The 18,398-nt window shown below is 41.9% G+C and overlaps 1 protein-coding gene across 4 annotated transcripts in view; it reads left to right on the top strand.

Moving 5' to 3' along the window:
- The first annotated feature begins 8,928 nt into the window (after nt 1-8,928).
- Nucleotides 8,929-18,398, top strand: part of qtrt2 (queuine tRNA-ribosyltransferase accessory subunit 2) — a 29,008-nt gene continuing 19,538 nt past the window's right edge. For 3 of the 4 annotated variants that reach the window (XM_087992940.1, XM_043700636.2, XM_043700635.2), the window contains exons 1-3: nt 8,929-8,973; nt 13,905-14,239; nt 17,411-17,466. In XM_087992940.1, the coding sequence (XP_087849066.1) occupies nt 14,040-14,239; nt 17,411-17,466 (256 nt within the window). In that variant the 5' untranslated portion in view covers nt 8,929-8,973; nt 13,905-14,039. Of the gene's footprint in view, nt 8,974-9,862; nt 10,043-13,904; nt 14,240-17,410; nt 17,467-18,398 lie in introns of those variants that run through there. The other variant, XM_087992939.1, reaches the window with a different exon arrangement.

Raw genomic sequence — 18,398 nt, 5'->3', positions numbered from 1 at the left:
TCACGCAGCTCAAAAGTCTAACTGTGTACTAGTTTGAATGTTCATTGCTCAATTGCTTCTGCATTTGATGCCCTTTCTTGCAAGATTGTAGAATAAATTGTCTTGTTTCCAGTTTTGGTGGTCTTGTCTAATTTTATTAAACTTGTTTCTAACACCAAATATAGCATCTGACCAAGTATAGCATCAAGGAAACCTAGCAAAATTGAAGTCAATAGGAATTACTGGGGAACTTTTCCACTAGTTGGAGATTCTAAGCTCAAAAGGAGTATGTTTGTAGTTAGTGGAGGCCATTCCTCTCAGTACCACTACAATGCAACAGGAGTTTCTCATTGTATTGCCCTAGGCTCAACTATCTTCAGCTGTTTCATCACTTATGATTTGGAGATGCTGGTGTTGGACTGGAGTTTACAAAGTTAAAAATCCCACAACACCAGGTTATAGTCCAACAGGTTTAATTGGAAGCACTGACTTTCAGAGCACTGCACATTCCTCCACCTGATGAAGGAGCAGCACTCCAGAAGCTAGTGCTTCCAATTAAACCTGTTGGACTATAACCTGGTGTTGTGATTTTTAACTTCATCAATTATGACATCCGGTCATTAGGTCAAAAGTGTGGATGTTTGCTGATTCATAATTTTCAAATCTATTTTTCTTTTTAACTGAAGATACTGTGTCCATGTGCAGCAAGACCCGATTCATACTAAGGCACAGATAGATAAATGGCAAGTAACATTCATGTCACACAACTACCAAGTAACAAAATTTCTAATGAGAGAATCTAACCATCTACCTTGACATTCAATGGCATTCCTGAAACTTCTGGGCATTAGTATTGACCAGAAACTGAACTGAAAACACCATATAAAAATACTGTGCCTTCAAGAGCAGGTCCAGAGCACTCCCAAAAGGCTGGGAATGATGTGGCATGTGAACTCACCTCCTCTTTCTGTAAAGCTGTCCACCATCTACAAGTCAGAAGTGTGATGAATATTATCTACTTACCCAAGAAAAATGCAACTTCAACAACAGACAAGAAACTTGATATAAACAAGGATAAAACATCCAGCAAGACTCGTGACCATCCATCACCTTTAACTTTCATTCCTTCCATCGGTAATACACTGTGGCTATATAGTGTGTAGCATTTTCAAGATGTATTCCAACATCTCAACAACGCTTTTTCAAAAGCATCTTTCAAACACTGACCTCTACCACTTCAAAGGACAAGGGCAGCAGATGCAGTCCATTACCACCTCCAAGCTACACAGAATCCTGACTTGTAAGTAAGTTTTTCACAGTATCTTTCACTGTTACTGGGCCAAAATCCTGGTTCTCGTTTCCTTCTCAGAAGCAATTAGATACAGGAAATAAATAGCAATGCACGCAACTGTGATTTTTTTTAAACTTGCATGATAATTACAATAATCAATACATAAGAAACAAACGAGAGGCAAGAGTAGACATTGGGCCACTTCAAACTGATGCTGGAAGGCTAGTGATGGGAAAGAAGGAAATGGCTGGAGAACTTAATAAGTACTTTGTGTCAGTCTTCACAGTGGAAGACATGTTTAATATCCCAACAATTAAAGGGAGTCAGGGGGCTGAGTTGAGTATGGTTGCCATTACAAATGAGATAGTGAAATGAAATGAAGAAGGGCTAATGCCCGAAACGTCGATTCTCCTGTTCCCTAGATGCTGCCTGACCTGCTGCGCTTTTCCAGCAACACATTTCCATCTCTGATCTCCAGCATCTGCAGACCTCACTTTCTCCTGCAGAAGGATCTAGACAGTTTGGGAGAGTGGTCCAGGAAATGGCTGATGAAATTCAACATGAGCAAATGTGAGGTCTTGCACTTTGGAAAAAAGAATACAAACATGGACTACTTTCTAAACATTGAGAAAATTCATAAAGCCAAAGTACAAAGGGATCTGGGAGTGCTAGTCGAGGATTCTCTAAAGGTAAACATGCAGGTTGAATCCGTGATTAAGAAAGCGAATGCAATGTTGTCATTTATCTCAAGAGGGTTGGAATATAAAAGCAGCGATGTGCTACTGAGCCTTTATAAAGCTCTGGTTAGGTCCCATTTGGAGTACTGTGTCCAGTTTTGGGCCCCACACCTCAGGAGGGACATACTGGCATTGGAGCGTGTCCAGCGGAGATCCACACGGATGATCCCTGGAATGGCAGGTCTAACATACGAGGAATGGCTGAGGATCCTGGGATTGTATTCATTGGAGTTTAGAAGGTTAAGGGGAGATCTAATAGAAACTTTCAAGATAATACATGGCTTGGAAAGGGTGGACACTAAGAAATTGTTTCCATTAGGCGAAGAGACTAGGACCCGTGGGCACAGCCTTAGAATTAGAGGGGGTAAATTCAGGACAGAAATGCGGAGACATTTCTTCAGCCAGAGAGTGGTGGGCCTGTGGAATTCATTGCCGCGGAGTGCAGTGGAGGCCGGGACGCTAAATGTCTTCAAGGCCGAGATTGATAAATTCTTGATGTCAGAAGAAATTAAGGGCTACGGGGAGAATGCTGGTAAGTGGAGTTGAAATGCCCATCAGCCATGATTAAATGGCAGAGTGGACTCGATGGGTCGAATCGCCTTACTTCCACTCCTATGTCTTATGGTCTTATAATTGACATGTTTTACTTCCCCACTTCAAAGTCCACAAACTGAAGGGTTAACTTTAACTACAAGTATTTAAATTAAAATTATTAATCAAAGAAATTAGGATTTACTGTCAATATCCAATCTATCGACCAGTAGTAAATCTTTCTAGAAGTGGATAGGTTCAACTTTTCACTCGTCAACCTTAAAATGCAAGCATTATTCCGTGGAGGCTGGAAATAAGAAACAAAACCAGAAAGCTTTGGAAACATTCAGCAGGTATGCTGCAGCCAGGTCAGGCAACTAAATTGTTCTTCAGTCTGAAGACATCATAGTTGATTAATATTGTTAATTTTGTTCTCTCTCCTCAGCTGCCCCGAGACTCGCTGAGTCCTTCCAGCATTTTCTCTTTCACACTTGATACGTACTATTACACATACTTATAAAGGCACAAACACACCCCATTTCTAGTGAAATGGTCCACCCACGATAACATACTGGTACAGCATGTAGGTCTGCAAGTGAGCTATGATTTGCAATTTTACAGGTTAAATAAGAATCCAAAAATGTGATGCTAGAAAAGCACAGCAGGTCAGGCAGCATCCGTGGAGCAGAAGAGTCAATGTTTTGGGCATAAGCCCTTCATCAGAGATTTGGGGGGGGGGGGGGGGGGGGGGAGAGGGGGGTGGCTGAGAGATAAATAGGATGGGTGTGGGGCTGGGTGAAAGGTAGGTAGAAATGCAGTAAGTAGATGAAGGTGGGGGGTGATAGTGATAGGTCGGAGCGGAGGGTGGAGCAGATAGGTGGGAAGGAAGATGGACAGGTGGGATAGTTCAAGAGGGCGGTGCCAAGTTGGAGGGTTGAATGTGGGATAAGGTGGTGGAAGGGGAGATGAGGAATCTGGTGATATTGACTTTGATGCAGTATGGTTGGAGGGAACCTTACTATGAAGCCTCTTCCAAGGTTAAATAACTTATCACTGATGGTACTATTTGTATCTTAATAAAAAGAAAAAAATTTCTTCTAGACACCACAACTATTGTTTTGTAATACAATCTGAAACACAAAAGCACTTGGGAGTCCTAGTTCACGATTCTCTTGAGGTTAACATGCATTTTCATTTGGCTATACTGCTGAGGCTATATAACACTCTAGGTTAGACTGCATTTGGAATATTGTGAGCAGTTTTGGGCCCTATATCTAAGGAAGGATGTATTGGCATCATGGGAGATCCTGATGAGGTTTTCAAGAATGATCTCGGGGGGTGAAGGGCTTGTCATATGAGGAGTGATTGAGGAATTTGAGTACTGATAGGCCTGGAAAGAGAGACTAGGACCCAAGTGAATAGTCTCAGAGTGAAGGAACAACCCTTTAAAACTGAGATGAGGAGGAATTTCTTCAGCAAGAGGGTGGTTAATCTGTGGAACTTGTGGCTGCAGAATTTAAGACAGAGGTAGATAGGTTTTTGATTAGTAAGGGGATCAAGCGTTGTGGGGAGAAGGCAGGAGATTGGGTTTCAAGAAACCTAACAGCCATGATCAAATGCAGAAGCAGACTCGAAGGGCTGAACTGCTCATTTCTGCTCCTATATCTTATGGTGTTCTCAGATGGTGCAATTACTTTACTATGAGCTAATTAAAATACACACATTTATCAGAATACAACAGAATTCAGCCGAGTTAGATTTAGTAGCTAACTTTGTTATTGGACTAAGATTCAATTAAGTATTCACTGCAAGTTAGCTATCACATTGTCCTTTAAAAGAGCTAATACTGTGTTTACATACTGCATCTTAATCCACTAAAAATAAACTAATTTAAGGAACCAGGAACACATTGTATTAATATATACTTGACTGGTCTGAAAATCACGATAAATAAACAACTTATTATTAAATGTAGAGAAATGCCTCACAACAATTCACAAGGATTGGAAAATGTGTACTGCTTTCTCTAGTAAACATTTACAGACCTGGATATTCTGCACTAAGAAGTAAAGCAGATAATTAAACATTATTTGTGAAAACATCCTAGATCACAGGTGGCCATGCAATCTGACTTGTAAATGCCAGCTTTCCAAAAAAGCAAACCATTTCATTTCCTCATCATTACACTGTAGCCCAGCAAAACTATCCTCTACAAGTGCTACCCAATTCCCTTTCGAGCTTCAAGATTTTTTATTCTAATCTTTTAAAATTATTACAGAACATCAGCACTGCTGGCTTGTCCAGCATTTATTGCCCTTCCAGTTGGTCAAGATCATGCATCTGGAAAGTAGAGGTAGTTTTGTGGTGAGATGCTTGTAAAGATGGTAAACAACCTTGAAGGGAGAGAATATTTAAGATGATAGGTAAACATATTGATCGAGCAGGCTACTTTGTCTTGGAAGATGATAAGGCTTATTGGAACTGCAACTATCGAAACAAATGGAGAATATTGTGCAGTATAACTTGTGAGTGGAGTAAATAGTGCTAATCTTCAAAAACTTAGAGGTTGATGGAATGGACAGACAAGTGACAATAGAATGGAATGCAATCTAGTGTGATTCAACTTGGTAAAAAGAGCATGGAGAAACAATAGAAGATAAAGGATACAATTCAGGACAGGTTGAACATAGTTAAATAACCAAATGGCCAAACCCCTGAAATTGGTGTCCCTCTCGCCCTCCGACCAAGGGAAATTGAGTCTCCCTATCCTCATCCTTATTATTCTGTTAAAAATCACAACACCAGGTTACAGTCCAACAGGTTTATTTGGAAGCAATAGCTTTCCGAGCACTGCTCCTTCATCAGGTGGTTGTGGATACACAATTGTAAGATACAGAATTTATAGCAAAAGTTTACAGTATATATTGAAAAAAAACCTGAAAAAGACCTATTTTTCTCATCTTTTAGAATGAACATGTTGGTTTCAATTCTTTCATATGTAAATCGCAGAACTTTTTAAAAGTTACATTCTCAAGTGAACTTTAACAATTGGTGTCATGTCAGCCTGGATAATGCATTGAAGGTGTGAGACGCCTTGTGCGAGACTGTCTGTGCCACAATGTTCAGACTGATTTCTAATCTAAAAACGGATTTACACAATCTTACATGGATTTTGAGCAAAATAAAATGTAATTCTGCAAGTACAAATTCACCCCACAAACTAATGTGTGTGCATTTGGGTGTGTGTGTGTGTGTGTGTGTTGGGGTGTGGGGTTGAGTGACTGTGAGAGACTGTATGTGTGTGAGTGTGAGAGTAAAGGGGTATAAGTCTGTGAGAGGGTGCACCTGAGTATGGGAATGTATGTGTGAGCATATGAAAGAGAGCTCATGTATGAGAGAGGGTCTACGTGAGTGTATGGGTCGACAGGAGTATGTGTGTGTGGGGTGCAGTGTGGGCTGAAGTGTGACATGAACCCAAGGTCCCAGTTGAGACCATCCTCATGGGTACTAAACTTGGCTATCAGCCTCTGCTCGGCCACTTTGCATTGTTGCCTGTCCAGAACTCTGCCTTGGAGGATGATCACGCAAAGTTCTGAGGTTGAATGCCCCGGATCACTGAATTGTTCTCCGACTGAGAGGGAACATTCCTGTCTGTTGATTGTTGTGCAGTGTCCATTCATCCATTGCCATAGTCTCTGCTTGGTCTCGCCAATGTACCATCCCTCAGGATATCCTTGCCTGTAGCGTATAAGATAGACAACATTGGCTGAGTCGCATGAGTACCTGCCATGTACTCGGTGGGAGGTATCCCCACGTGTAATAGTGGTATCCATGTCCACGCTCTGCCATGTCTTGCAGCGTCTGCCATGACAAGGTTGTATGGTGTTGTCCTGAAAGCTGGGCAGTTTGCTATGAACAATGATCTGTTTGAGGTTTGGTGGCTGTTTAAAGGCGAGATGTGGAGGCGTGGGGAAAGTTTTGGCGAGGTGTTCATCCTCATTGATAATGTGTTGCAGGCTGTGAAGAACATGGCATAGTTTTTCGGCTCCTGGGGAGGACTGGACAACGATGGGTACCCTGTCGGTTGCAGCTTGTGTCTGTCTCGGATGAATTGTAGGGAAGTCCTCGGAGATTGGCAGTTGTTGGTGTTGAATACTGAGGCTGTTGTCACAATGCAGCCATTGTGGCGGATGCTGGTATAGAGTGCCTACAACTCATCCAATTTATCTGTGACCACATCATTTTCATGTTTGACAACCAGTTCTTCATCCAGATACATGCAACAGCCATGGGGACCAAATTTGCACCCCAATATGCCAACATTTTCATGCTCAGGTTCAAACAAGATTTCTTCTCTATGCAAGACATCCAACCAACACTATATGCCTGGTACACTGACGACATATTTTTCCTCTGGACTCATGGTGAGGAGTCACTGAAAAAACTACACAGTGATATCAATGAGTATCATCCCGCCACCAAACTCACAATGGACTACTCTCTACTATCTTTCTCATTCTAGGACACATACATCACCATCAAGGATGGCAACCTGAGCACCTCACTCTACCGCAAACTCACAGATAACCTTACAATGCTACATTTCTCCAGCTTCCACCCGAAACATATTAAAACAGCCATCCCCTATGGACAGGCCCTACACATGTCACAGGAGGAACGTGACAGGTACCTGGAAGTACTCAAGGGTGCCCTCATAAGAACGGGGATACAATGGACAGCTCATCGACCGCCAGTTCCGACGTGCCACAGCGAGAAACCGTAATGGCCTCCTAAGGAGACAGACATGAGCTGCAACCAACAGCGGACCCTTCGTTGGCCAGTATGCCCCAGGAACAGAAAAACTATGCTATGTTCTTTGCAGCCTACAACACATTATTAATGAGGATGAGCACCCCACCAAGACCTTTCCCACACCTCCACGTCCCACCTGAAAACAAACACCAAATCTCAAACAGTTCATTGTTCGTAGCAAACTGCCTGGCTTTCAGGACACCACCATACAACCTTTCACGGGAGACGCTGCAAGACGTGTCAGAATGTTGGCATGGATAACACCATTACAGATGGGGACATCACCCACCGTGTACATGGCAGGTACTCATGTGACTCAATCAACATTGTCTCTCTCATACGCTGCAGGCAAGGATGCCCTGAGGGACGGTACATTGGCGAGACCGAGCAGAGGCTATGGCAACGGATGAACAGACACCGCACAACAATCAATAGACATAAGTGTTTCCTCCCAGCAGGAGAATACTTCAGCGGTCCAGGATATTCAACCTCAGACCTTTGGGTGACCATCCTCCAAGGCAGACTTCAGGACAGGCAACAGCGCGAAGTGGCCGAGCAGAGGTTGATAGCCAAATTTGGTACCCATAAGGATGGCCTCAACCAGGACTTTGGATTCATGTCACTGCACTATACACAGACCCTTCTACACACACATTCCTACAGATCCTCTCTCATACACTCCCACACTCACATGCACCTTCTCACAGATTTATGCCCCTTTTCACTCTCACTCACACCCGTACGCACACACTCATAAACCCCTCCCTACCACCACACACATACAAACACACGCATAGGTTTGTGGGGTGAATTTGTACTTGCAGAGCTACATTTGATTTCGCTCAAAAACCGCATGAATCCATCTAAGATTCTGTAAATCCCTTTCTTAGATTAGAATCAGTCTGAACATTGTGGCACAGACAGCCTCACACAGGGCAGCTTACACCTTCAATGCGTTATCTGCACTGACATGACACCAACTGTTAAAGTTCACTTGAGAATGTAACTTTTAAATGTTCTGCAATTTACATATGAAAGAACGGAAACCAACATGTTCATTTAAAAGATTAGATACTAACAACCAATCCAGGTCTTTTTCAATATATAATTTCATTTACGTTACACGCTGAACTTTTGTTATAAATTCTCCGTCTTACGATCTTATTCCCCACAATCACCTGATTAAGGAGCGACGCTTCGAAAGCTAGTGCTTCCAAATAAACCTGTTGGACTATAACCTGGTGTTGTGATTTTTAACTTTGTACACCCCAGTGCAACACAGCATCTCCAAATCATTTATTATTCTGCAAAGACAACCCTCTCCGCGCAAACGTCCAGAATAAGCTGCTGCTTGGGAGGCTGCACGATCCCTCAAGACTTTCACTGGTCCCTCTCTACCATGCAGAATCCTTGGGCCCATTCGCAAGCCTCAACAGCGCATGCTCCTCCAACACAACGACACAGCGACGGCCGCAACCGCTCCTCCATCCTATTCGTCACGCGACGTTACGGCGCCTAATGCGCATGCTTGAGTTGTGGAAGAGAGCCCCGATCACATGGTCACACGTGGCTCCTCCCCTTGAGGCCGGGTCATTTGGATGTTCAGAGTGGCGCCATGTGGAGGTAAGGGAGGGGATTTGTTTGTCTGGCCTGTCGGTTGGTCGCTGTTCTCATTTGGCAATACATCTCTTGAGATTGGTTCGGCTTCTCAAGTCGGTGACCCGGTTAAAATGGTCTCCTGCTCTGAACGATTCTGTGATTTACTTTCAAGTTCATCTATCCAGTTTCATACCAGGCCAGAGCCTGTTACTGGGTGCTCAGATGGGAACCTGGCTGTTCAGCAGTGCCAGTACATAATACAAATAATCAATTTGAAATCTGTTTATTTCCTAAACTTTAGTTATTGCTATAAAACATCGATTCGTTGTCAACTAGGTAGATTAGTGTCTAATTAATTAAATAATTGATCTGGAGAATATGAATTGAAATTCCACCACTACAAATTGAGAATTTGAACAGCTGAAAGAATCTGGAAATAGAAAGGTATTACCAGCTTTGCGAAGATAGAAGCATGCCAGACTTGAACTAACTTAGAATGGGCAGGATGGTGTACAATTTGGAGCTGAACTTTCAGCTGTTGTTCATATGTATCTGCTTTGCCTGTCCTTCTTGGTGGTAGTAGTTATCGGTTCAGAAGGTACTATCGAAGGATCAGTGGTGAGTGCCAATGGAGCCAAATGGAATGTAATGCCAATCAAATGAGCTGCTTTGTCTTTTGCTTTTGCAGTATTTTGCTTTTAGTTGTATGGCTAGTCACGTTCAGCTTTTGGTTAATGGTAGCCCCCAGGATTTTGAAAGTGAGTGAAATGCCAGTGAATGTTGAGGATGATGGTTCGATTTGCTCTTGTTGAAGATGGTCATTGCTGGTTACTTGCCATGTGTCAACCCAAACTTGGATTTTGTCCAGGTGCATCAGTATGGACTGCATCAGTAATCTGAGGAATCATGAATGGTGCTGAATGTTTTGTAGTCATCAGTGAACATCCCCACTTCTGACCTATGGTGGAGGAGAAGGACAGTGATGAAATGGCTGAAAATTATTGGACCAAAGACTCTACCCTGAGGAACTCTTTCAGAGACATCATGGAGCTGAGATAACTCACACAACCATAATTATCTTCATTTGTGCCAGGTATGATTCTGATCCACCTTAACCCCAGTTTTGCTGTGGCTTCTTGGTCCAATGTACTCTTGATATCAAGGACGCCTCGCCTCTGGAATTCAATTTATTCATCTATAATTGGACTAAGGTTGTATTGAAGTCAGGAGCTGAATGCGACTGGCAGAAGTCAAGTTGAGTATCAGTGAGCAGGTTATTGCTAACCGATAGCTGCTTAACCCTTTCCTTCATTTTACTGAAAATTGAGAGTAGGCCCTTGGGGCGGTAATTGGCTTGGTTGGATTTGTCCTGCTTTTCACGTACAGGAGTTAACAAGGCAGTTTCCCACATCGTTAGAAAAATGCAGTGGCATAGTTGAATCAGAAGAGCTTGGAGTTCTGGAGCACAGGTTTTCAGTACTGTTGCCTGAATGTTGTTAGGTTCCCTTTAATTTTCTTACTGGCTGCACAGGCCTCTGAGGAACCAGAAGTCAATACCACGATCGACGTACATAGAACAACAGCTCTGCATTGGTCAGGGTCATCGCTTTTGCAGTATCCAGTGCTGCTGAACATTCCTTGATTGAATCAAGTTAATCAAGGCCATGTTTGACCAAGGAGCCCAAGAAAACTGGTGTTAATGGGAATCAGAGGAGAAGCTCTCCAATGATTGAACTGAAGACTGGCATCTGTGATGCTAGGGACTCTGAAGGACATTGAGATAGATCATTCACTTGCAGAGGACTGTTAACAGTTAACTATGTTGCTGTAGGTCTGGAGTCACATGAAGGCCAGACCTGTAAGGATTGTAGTCCAAAAAAAAACTACAGATGCTGGAATCCAAAATAGACAGACAGGAGGCTGGAAGAGCATAGCAAGACAGGCAGCATCAGGAGGTGGGGAATTTGACATTTTGGGTATAACCCTCCTTCAGGACTGAAGAAAGGTTGCACCCGAAACGTTGACTTCTCCACCTCTTGGTGCTGCCTCTCTAGCTATGTTCTTCCAGCCTCTGCCTTGACCAGTAAGGATGGCTGTTTCCTTTGCTAAGGGATGTTGGTGGATCAGAGAGCCACAAAACCTATCAGACTTTTATTGAATTCCACCATCTGCTGTGTTGGAATTTGAACCTAGGGGCACAGAATATTATCTGGGTCTTTGGATTACCACTCCAGTGACCTACCGACAAGGACATTGCCTTCCTTTGGATCAAAGGTTCTGTTTCTGTGCTATGCAACTCTGATTCTATAGTCACTTCTATTGAGGAAAATGTAGTAGACACACATAACATAATTCACAAGTTTCTGTCAAGCATTACTTCAGTCTATGTACTTTTGGTGGTGCTGATTGAGGCATGACTGTAGATGTGGGAATTCAAAGAATATTTTAAAAATTCAGTAAGAAGGAATTTTTCATCTCCATCTTTGCAGTTTTTCTGATTTGAGAAACTTTGGCACTGCTGCAGCTGCCCACTTGAACCCCACTTAATAATAATCCCATTTCTGCTCTGCTTGAAGCAGTCCAAATGGAGATTTATAAAACTGTAATTTTTCTAATGTACAAGTACTTGCATTGACTTTATTGTTGAACTATTAAAAGCAAGCAATCTTATCCATATATTTAGGCTAACTGCATAAATATCTTTGTAGAATTAATCATGTTGTTTATAGTTGTTAACCAGAACTCTCCTTACATATCAGCTGTTTTCTCTGTTCTCAAGCAAAGGGTAGACTAGTCAAATTCCATAAATGGCCAAACTGCATTATTTTAGTCTGGATAGCAGATGTGCAATGAATGCTGAAACCTCAAGTAAAAACCAAGTGCTGGAAAAATTCAGTGGGTCTGATAACATCAGTGAAGAGGCAAAGTGTAATTGTTTTGAGTCATTCCTGACTCTTCATGGCTCAGTCCCATTTAAATATGTTATCCTAATAGTACGTTGAGTTTGCTTACAAGAGCATTGAACACTTTGCTGTTGGGGGACACAGATGATTTGGATCATTACATCTTTTAAGGGATAAATCAACAAATATTTCAAGTAGAGCAAGGTATAGGTCAATCAGATGAGAGTGTTACTGTAGCAAAGTACTATGGAAATAGTAAAATGCAGACAAGTATTTGCAATGGAAAACGTTTGCAAGATCCAAAGGAAAGGAAAGTGCTGACTGTGACAGTCTAAAGAAGGATACAGGTTGAGCGAATGGACAAAAACTTAGCACGTAGAATATCATATGGGAAAACGTAACATTATGCACTTTGGAGAAAGCCTACAGAAAGCTACAGGACTGAGGTATTTGGGAGTCCTGGTGCATAAATCCCACAATTGGGAGGGCAAATAGAAGATTGGCCTTTATTTCAAAGGGAATTGAGTCTAAAGATGGTGAAGTCTTGCTTAACGTATGCAATGCTTTCGTTAGTCCACACATGGAGTACTGTATACAGTTTTGGTCCTCTTATCTGAGAAAACATACTAACATTAGGGGCAGTTCACAGAAAGTTCACTGGGTTGATTCTGGGTATGAATGGAGTTTTTTTATGAGCAACGGTTGGGTCCATACTCATTGGGGTTTAGAAGAATGAGGGATGACACTATTGAAACATACAAGATTCTTAGAGGACTTGACAGGGTAGATGTGGAAAGGTTGTTTCCCTTGTGGAAGAGTCTCAGTCCAGGGGGCACTAACTCAGAGTAAAGGATTTAAGTCAGAGATGAGGACTTTCTTCTCTCAAAGGGTAGTGAATCTGTGGAATTCTTTACTGCAGAGAGCTGTAAAGACTGCGCCATTAAATATATTAAGGCTGAGATAGACCAATTTTTTCGTCAGTGACGGAATCAAAGATTAGATAAAAGCAGGAAAGTAGAGCAGAGGATTATCAGACCAGCCATGATCTCATTGAATGGTTGGGTGGTTACCATGGGCTGCATGACCTACTCTGCTCCTACGTCCTCTGGTATAATAAATCAAGATACAGGTTCGTGGCTGGAAGTGCTAGATATTGGCAAGTGTACAAGAATAAAGGGAACTAGAAAGGAGATTGTGAAGTAGTGATTAGGTAACGTCATATCATTTTTTACCAACCTGAAAAAATCTGGAGGAAGGTATTTGTATGAGATGATCCCTCATTCTTTCCTAGGCCCTTGGTATGCTATACCTCCCCTGCGTGTGCTGTGAATGGTGGCAAGGTTACCTTGAAACTAGCAATGAGCACTGAGATTGTACGTCAAAATCAGAATGACTGATAAATGTAGATGCAGTTGTGACATAAATAAAGTAGAATGGGAAATAAACGAAACAGTTGAACACATTTGAGTCCAACAAATTTGGAAAAAAGTGAAGTGAACTCAAATATTGATAAAGGATGAATGGATGGTATAAATAAACATGAAGGAAAGGAATTGATAATTAATAGTGAAAAATTATTCTGTTTTGACGGCACGGCAGCAGAGCTCAATGAACTTGTCAAATTGTAGGATAAGCTTTGGCTGAATGGAATTGAAATAGTTTCAAATTAAATTTTGGTTTTTGGTCAATTGGTAAACGAAGTGTTTATAAATTCAATGAGAAACATAAAGATGACAGTAGGGTAAGGTGCAATTTGGAACTTCCACGGAGTGTTGTGCTGGCTTGGATGGGACATGCAAATCTCCCTGCTTTTACAGTAGCCTTGCTCTGCTGTAGTGGGTGTAAGGCTTTGTTGGGACAAAGCGGACAGCACAAAAAATATTCCTCTTTCCTGATATCCTTTGCACATTCGGTATGAAAATCGCTCATCGCTCTGTAAGTTAAAAATAGTGCAATAATTTTCATTTGAAATCGGATCATTCAAATTTACTCTGGATAATAGAATGAATAGATATTTTACTAAATATCATTTGATTTTTTTTCTTTTCACAGAAACCTCAATGCTATTGTGTACTTTTCGTGGGCTATACAAATATCTGGTTGTCGTCATATTTAGCAGACTGTCTGTATTCAGTAAAAGATCTCCCGATCAGACCTTCATATGTACTACTTGCTTCAGTCACAAAGATGAAGTTAATCCTTTCCAGCATTGTGAATGGTTGTCGGTATGGTAAATTGATTGAAGTAGGACGAAATGGCAGTAAAAGTGTAGACATTCCTGGCTGCCTGCTTTATACCCGGACAGGCAGTGTTCCACATCTTACCCATGATACACTCAGCCTTATAGAAGGAGTTCCTGAACCTGTGCACCTGACATTATCAACAGTGTATGTGCAAGTATAAAACATTTTCTTTTCTTCTGTCCTTGAGTTGTAATGTAAATACAAGAAGTGCCTGTCAAATGCCGAATAGGAACACCAACTTTCAAATATCATTGTTGACTTGGATTGGTTTAATTCGAGAATGTCTGTCAAAATATGTTTCTTTGCCTTCAGGTCAAGTGACCCCCAGAGATCTATATATGTAATATTTTGTGTGATGTCATTTGTCTGTTGTTTGCCATCCTGGTGGCAGTGAAGAAGTCCCAGGGCCCAATGCTTTGCTTGCTAGCTTCAATATAATGTTGGGTGCAAATACCTGTGTTCTCTAACTTGAAAAGTAAGGTACCAGGTCCTGTCCTATTTTTTGTACTATTTTGCATTGTTCTTTATCAAAACCTTAATCAATTCATCTTAAAAGGTACACATTAGAACATAGAAAAATACAGCGCAGTACAGGCCCTTTGGCCCTCGATGTTGCGCCGATCCAAACCCACCTAACCTACACTAGCCCACTATCCTCCATATGCCTATCCAATGCCCGTTTAAATGCCCATAAAGAGGGAGAGTCCACCACTGCTACTGGCAGGGCATTCCATGAACTCACGATTCGCTGAGTAAAGAATCTACCCCTAACATCTGTCCTATACCTACCACCCCTTAATTTAAAGCTATGCCCCCTCGTAATAGCTGACTCCATACATGGAAAAAGGTTCTCATGGTCAACCCTATCTAAACCCCTAATCATCTTGTATACCTCTATCAAGTCACCCCTAAACCTTCTTTTCTCCAATGAAAACAGCCCCAAGTGCCTCAGCATTTCCTCATACGATCTTCCTACCATACCAGGCAACATCCTGGTAAACCTCCTCTGCACCCGTTCCAGTGCCTCCACATCCTCTCTATAGTATGGCGACCAAAACTGCACACAATACTCCAGATGCGGCCGCACCAGAGTCTTATACAACTGCAACATGACCTCAGGGCTCCGGAACTCAATTCCTCTACCAATAAAAGCCAGTACACCACATGCCTTCATTACCGCACTATTTACCTGGGTGGCAACTTTCAGAGATCTGTGTACATGGACACCAAGATCCCTCTGCTCATCCACACTACCAAGTATCCGACCATTAGCCCAGTACCCCATCTTTTTGTTACTTTTACCAAAGCGAATCACCTCACACTTACCTACATTGAACTCCATTTGCCACCTTTCTGCCCAGCTCTGCAACTTATCTATATCCCGCTGTAACCTGACACATCCTTCCTCACTGTCAACAACTCCACCGACTTTCGTATCATCCGCAAACTTGCTCACCCAACCTTCTAGCCCCTCCTCCAAGTCATTTATAAAAATGACAAACAGCAATGGTCCCAAAACAGATCCCTGCGGAACACCGCGAGTAACTGCACTCCAAGATGAACCTTTACCATCAACTATTACCCTCTGTCTTCTTCCAGCCAGCCAATTCCTAATCCAAACCTCCAAATCACCCTCAATGCTATACCTCCGTATTTTTTGCAGTAACCTACCATGGGGAACCTTATCAAATGCCTTACTAAAATCCATATACACCACATCTACCGCTTTACCCTCGTCTACCTCCTTAGTCACTTTCTCAAAGAATTCAATAAGGTTTGTGAGGCACGACCTGCCCTTCACAAAACCATGCTGACTATCCTTGATCACATTATTCCTATCCAGATGTTCATAAATCCTATCCCTTACAATTCTCTCTAAGACTTTGCCCACAACAGAAGTGAGACTCACCGGCCTATAGTTACTAGGGTTATCCCTACTCCCCTTCTTGAACAAGGGAACCACATTTGCTATCCTCCAGTCTTCTGGCACTATTCCTGTAGACAACGAGGACATAAAAATCAAGGCCGATGGCTCTGCAATCTCCTCCCTTGCTTCCCAGAGAATCCTAGGATAAATGCTATCAGGCCCAGGGGACTTATCTATTTTCACCCTTTCCAGAATTTCCAACACCTCTTCCCTACATACCTCAATGCCGTCCATTCTAATTAATTGTGACTCAATATTCACATTGGCAACAATGTCCTGTTCCTGAGTGAATACTGACGAAAAGTATTCATTCAGTGTCTCCCCAATCTCTTCAGCCTCCACACGCAACTTCCCACTACTATCCTTGACTGGACCTATTCCTACCCTGGTCATTCTCTTATTCCTGACATACCTATAGAAAGCCTTAGGGTTTTCCCTAATCCTACCAACTAAGGACTTTTCATGTCCCCTCCTTGCTGCTCTTAGTCTCTCTTCAGATCATTCCTGGCTACCTTATAACTCTCAATCACCCCAATTGAACCTTCACGCCTCATCTTTGCATTCTACATCTATAGAACCTAAATGAGTCATTATGTAGTCTAATATCTCTGTGTGGAAACAGTTCATCAAATCTAATGGTAAGTCTGAATAAAGGCTGCTTGGTGATCTGTTACACTGATCCTGATGTGAAACTGAGTGGACATGAAGCTTTCTTTTGAATGGGGATATCATTCACTTTTGCTTAGGCTTGGGGCCTGAGCTAAGCTGCCAATCCTTCTTTGAGCACATCCAACTAGCTTTATTGATACAAATGCAGCATTGAAACTGCACGTATCAATGTCCATTCCAGACTGTGTAGATCAATTAATGTTAATGACATGATTAGAATAGAATAAATTTTTTTATTCAACTTCACAGTTGCTGTAATCTAATAATATCAACATACATGAGTTTGGAATGATCATTGGGTTATTTGTAAATTTATATATATTTATGGTGAATCCTATTTACTGTCGTGCGCTCTGATTTAGTGAGTTAGTCTCTCATGCACTGTCATTGAAACAGTACTGAGAGTCTTTGTCTAATTTGCAAGTATGACCTTGAAACCAATAAACGAAGGAGGTCTGCAACTGCTTTGGGTTCATTTCCAGGTCTCACAGCCACGAAGCCTGCGATCAGTCACAGGCCATACATATTCAGTGCTTACACCCAAACCTTGAAAGTTTTATTTTCCAGAATACATCCTGAACTTTATGAAGCTTGCGTAAACAAGCTTGTGATTCTACCAGTGAAAATAACAAAGGGTTTGCTTAGTAAATGTCTTAACTTTTTTTAATCTGTAGTATTATTCTGTTCATGAATGCTTATTTGTTTATTTTGCTCCTCAGTGCTGAGCACCATGAAGTTCTGGAGGAGTACAAAGAAGGAATTGGAAAATTCATAGGTATTCATTATAACCAGTGCCAAATGTGCTCTTACTTCAAATCAAGTATTAATTATTTTAAATTTGCATAAACATGCATGCTTCATATCAGTTGTACTGGTTTTACATTCATTCATGGGAAGTGGGTGCCTGTCACTAATTGCTCCTAAAAAGGTGGTGGTGAGCTGCTGTCTTAAGCTGCTAAAATCCATCTGGTGCATGTACAATCACAGGGAGGCCATTCCAGGATTTTGAATCATTGACAATGAAGGAATAACGATACAGTTCCCAATCAAATGGTGTGTGACTTTGAGGGGCATTACAGGTCTTGGTGCTCCCATGTATCTGCTGCCTTTGTCCTTCTCGACAGTGAGGATCTTGGGTTTGAAGGGTGCTGTTCAAGGAGATTTAGTGAGTTGATGCAATGCATCTTGTAGATGATGTACACTGCTGGCATGCGACATTGGTGGTGGAGCAAGTGAAATATTGAAGGTGTTAGTAGCATGCCAATTAGGTTTCTTTGCCCTAGATAGTGGCAAGGCTTTTAATTGTTGTTGGTGCTGCACCCATCCAAGCAAGCAGAGAGCATTTCCTCAAATTCTTGACTTGTAATTTGTAGCTGGGGAGTGAGGAGCTGAGTTATTTATTGCAAATTTCCTAGCCACAGAATGTCAAGGGATGATGGTTGAATTTTCATCTTTGGAGATGATCATTGCCTGATTCTTATGTTACTTGCCACTTATCAGCTGTGCTGTGTTTGCATATAGACTGCTTCCATATCTGAGCAGTCACAATTGGTGCTAAATGTTCTGCCATCATCAGTGAGCATCCCTAATTTGGACCTTATGATGGAAGGATGGCCATAATGCAGCTACAATGGTTGGGCCTAGAACATCAGCTTTAGGAACTCATGCAACAAAATCCTGGGGCTGAGATGATTGACCTCTATCAAC

Source organism: Chiloscyllium plagiosum, unplaced genomic scaffold, assembly GCF_037043375.1.
Source record: "Chiloscyllium plagiosum isolate Xiang-an unplaced genomic scaffold, Cpla_swu_hap1 HiC_scaffold_12, whole genome shotgun sequence".
Lineage (NCBI taxonomy): Eukaryota > Metazoa > Chordata > Chondrichthyes > Orectolobiformes > Hemiscylliidae > Chiloscyllium > Chiloscyllium plagiosum.
Note: the sequence above shows the minus strand (reverse complement) of the source record. Positions and strands in the feature narration are given on the sequence as shown.